Genomic DNA, 4084 nt, shown 5'->3' with positions numbered 1-4084 from the left:
CTGCGTAGATGGCAAGCGGATTGGGGAACAATATCGATGAGACCTTGCACGACAATGATAACGACAAGACTGAGCGCTCTACGGGCAGCAAGCCGCACGCAAAGATCCAATTCGCAGCATCGGGGAATTTGCATCTTTCTGGTATGGGTCTTATGAGCGATTGTAAGTCATTACAAGGTATAACATATATAGAAGGTGTAGAAGGCTTGTAGTCACGAGTATAATCACAGGTAAGACTATGCAGCCTTTGCCAAGAACAATAAGAATTGCCAAAGGTCGGAGTTCTTCCAGGACTCAGGCAGGATGATAGCTCTTGTGTGTCCTGTAAGATCTTACATTTCACCACCAGGTGTGACAGCATCCATTCGAGTGCAGCAAATCACAGTCATATCACTAGCCCCTGTACTCACCATCATATCGGACATGAGATACCCAAGTCAACAAATATATTCAACTATACCAATGCCAACTGTTCCAAATATGCGCACATACACTGAATCACCCCAATCCATCGCAAAAACTGCCAGACCACCAGTGCCACCAATGACCATCGAATATTCGTGCGCACATGCACTAGGGATACCCTGGCACCGGATTCGCTGAAAGCCATGATGGGTCGTGGCCAAATATGGGCGATGAAGGAGGAAATTGTTGCGCATGTCCGCAGACACTGTGAGTGACCATTAAAATCTGTGGAGAATGAGATGTGAATATGGTAGTCAAACACGGCATCCATCCCCTTCACACAACAACATGGGAGTACCCACGGAGCTTCTCAGCTCAAGGATGATGAATATAGGCACACAAATATCTCCCCATACATTGTGTTGGAAAGTAGCGCCCAAATTTCTGGAGCTCCAGAAATTGGGGAGCGCCCAAGGGCAGACAAGCTGAGGGCATGATTACAAAGAAAGACAAAGAAGGAAATTTGCTTATATAAAGTGGAGTGTCTAGAACTGTATATATACAGAAATCTATTTTAGGACACGAAATCACGCACCCCGATGCATCTTGACCCGCCATCACTACCTTCCTATTTGGGAACTAAGGCGCGATTTCTAACAGGTTATGAGCCCCGGCTCTAGCCAATAAATACTCGGATAACAACAGCCCCTATTGTGGCTACAAAAATTGTTACCCCCTTACTAGTACGAGAACAAATAATGTCGACCAGCGCTGATAATACGAGCAATAGCAATGCTTACTGGATCCCGCTCCTGAAGGAAGACAATTGGCTCCCGTGGAAGCACCACGTCGAGGTCATCCTTAATGATAAGGGTCTCCAGGAGTATGTGACCAGAAAGACACCAAAGCCGCAGCCGAGTAATGACCCGGCCAATAAGGCAGCGAGAGAGGCAGAGATGAGCGCCTGGGGAGAGAAGGACCTCAAGGCCCAGAACGTAATTGTGCTATCGCTGGGAGATTCCCAGATGGTGCACATCGCTGGAGCCAAGACGGCACGGGCCATGTGGGAGCAGCTCCGCACAGTCAAGGAACAGCGTGGACAGCATGGAATTCTCGCGCTGTGCCGGCATTTTTACCGGATGCAAGCCAAGGAAGAAGACAATATCTCCAATCATATCACACAGTTGCGACAGATCCAGGAACAACTCCACCTAATGGGGAAGATTGTTTCTGATGAGGATTTTCAGCTCATCCTGGCCACTTCATTACCGGAGAGCTGGGATTCTTTCCTCAGCTCTTACTTTGGCGCCGTGGGCAGCAACGTTGGCGCTGAAGGCGCTGACAATGTGCACCCTCAGCTTACATCACAAGAATTGATTGCCATCATTCTTGATGAAAATAGGTGAAGGCACAAGCGTGGCGAGCGCGGTCAATCCTCGGACCAAGCCATGGTTGCCAAAGGAAAGAAGCACCCCTTCGGGGAATACAAAAAATGTTCAATCTGCAGAAAGCCGGGACATCTTGGTAATGAGTGTCGGCACCGCGACAAGGTCAAATGTATGAATTGCGGAAAATTCGGGCATAAGGCCACAGATTGTTGGGCCAAAGGCGGCAGCAAAGCTGGACAGGGCCCGCCGATGAAGCGGCAAAAGACGGAACGTGCTTACGAAGCACGCGAGGTCGAACTGAAAGAGAATGAGGCAAAAATAGCCTACGATAATGATAGTGACACTGTATCTCTCGGATCTGATGGTGAAATCACTTCTTTCTATGAGTGGTTTGCCGACTCCGGGACAACTTCGCATATTACAAATTGTCATGAAGTCTTTGTGACCTATCAGGTGCTTGAAGATCATGTGATCACGGGCATCGGACCGCAACCAACGCAGGCATTGGACCGCGGTACGGTCAATGTCAAAAGTGAAGTAGGAGACCAGAAAGTGAAATTCCGTCTCCACGGTGTACTGTATGCGCCGACAGCACCCAATAGCCTCCTCTCCATCACGCGTTTAGATGACGCGGGAGGAAGAGTACTTATGGGAAATAGTCGCGCAATACTAATAGATAAAAATAAACACACCCTTGCTATAGGCAAGAAAAATGGACGACTATATTCCATTGAAATTGTGTCCAATAGTTCCGCAACCTGCGCGAACCTATACTGCCAAGGAATACGACCCGCATACCTGGGAAGAGTGGCACAAGATCTATGGCCATATCGGGAAACCAGCACTTACGTGATTATATCGCGAAGGGCTTGTAGATGGCCTAGAAATCTCGCCAAGCCCAGATGAAATTAATTGCGAGGCGTGCATTCAAGCAAAGGCGATGCGGAAGCCATTTCCCAAAGAGACGGATGAATGCAGCAAGGTACCCGGAGAATTAACACACACAGATGTGTGGGGACCTGCAGACCTGCACAGACAGCCGCTCTACAAGGGTGGAAATATTTTATTACATTTACCGATGATTACAGTCGTCGAAGTACAGTACTATTTATGAGGCATAAAGATGAAGTAACTGAAAAGGTAAAGAATTATATTACCTATATCGAGCGCAAGTTTGGAAACAAACCCTTGCGACTCAGGCTCGACAACGGTCGAGAATACATGAACACCGAATTAATTAACTGGTGTCAAATGAAAGGGATCGAGATGGGTCCGACTGCGCCGTACTCACCATCTCAGAACGGAGTCTCTGAGAGATTGAATCGCACACTGCTTGGACTAGCGCGCGCGATGATCTATGCGAGAGATTTACCTCGTTATCTTTGGGCTGAAGCGATTGCTCACACAGTCTATATTAAAAATAGATCGCCTACCCAGGCGTTAAATGGGGCAACTCCTGAAGAAAAATGGAATGGGACGAAACCAAATATCTCGTACCTACAAGAATTCGGTTCCCCCGTATGGGTCCTCACGGAGGACGCAACACTATCAAAGCTAGCACCCCGTGCCAACAAGTATATTTTTGTTGGATACATGGACGGACCCAAAGCCATCAAATATTATGATGCGCACACGCGCCAGATTAAAATCTCGCGTAATTTCCAATTTTCTTCGAATTTCCCGGACCATTTGCCTGGCAACGCGCCTCACATGCCACAAGAGCAAATAGGATCCGACGTACCTATCCTCACAGCACAGTGTGAGGGGGAGCAAAATATATTTCCGGGCACTTTACCTAGCAATGCGTCAGACGTGCTGCATGCGGAAAGGAGACCTGAAGTCCCAAACCTCACAACGACCACAGACGTGCAGCGCGAGGGGGAGTTAGGAACTTCCGCACCACAGTCACCTGCCAAAAATCTGCGAAAGTGCAGACGGGATGATGATCCTGATCAACATGAGAAAAGTGGGATGGATGCACCAAGCCAGCCCAGATGAACCAGAAGAAAGACAGTTCGGCATGATTACCGTCTAATGCACGACCCAGAGGCAGACGAAGATCTGGATAATGATCCAGATAAATCAAATGCCGAATTAGTCTATATTGTGATGAGCGCCCACGGAAATGCAGACGCAGACGAGCCAAAGACGCTCAGTGATGCCAAGAGATCACTCGAGTGGCCCAAATGGGAACAGGCAGTCCAGACGGAACTCAATCAACTACAGGGTATGGAGACTTGGAAGTTAGTGGAACCTCCCAAAGATCGAAAACCCATAGGAAATAAATGGGT

General features: G+C 48.2%; 1 protein-coding gene across 1 annotated transcript; it reads left to right on the top strand.

Annotated features, from left to right (window-relative positions):
- Positions 1 to 1163: 1163 nt before the first annotated feature.
- On the top strand, positions 1164 to 1811 carry SCP_1301330 (hypothetical protein; the record flags this gene model as incomplete). Its single annotated transcript, XM_027763430.1, has 1 exon — positions 1164 to 1811. The coding sequence occupies one exon, from the start codon at positions 1164 to 1166 to the stop codon at positions 1809 to 1811; it is 648 nt and encodes a 215-aa protein (XP_027619231.1).
- Between the last annotated feature and the right edge of the window lie 2273 nt (positions 1812 to 4084).

Source organism: Sparassis crispa, assembly GCF_003851025.1.
Source record: "Sparassis crispa DNA, contig_000012F, whole genome shotgun sequence".
In the NCBI taxonomy this organism is placed as follows: Eukaryota; Fungi; Basidiomycota; class Agaricomycetes; order Polyporales; family Sparassidaceae; genus Sparassis; species Sparassis crispa.
Note: the sequence above shows the minus strand (reverse complement) of the source record. Positions and strands in the feature narration are given on the sequence as shown.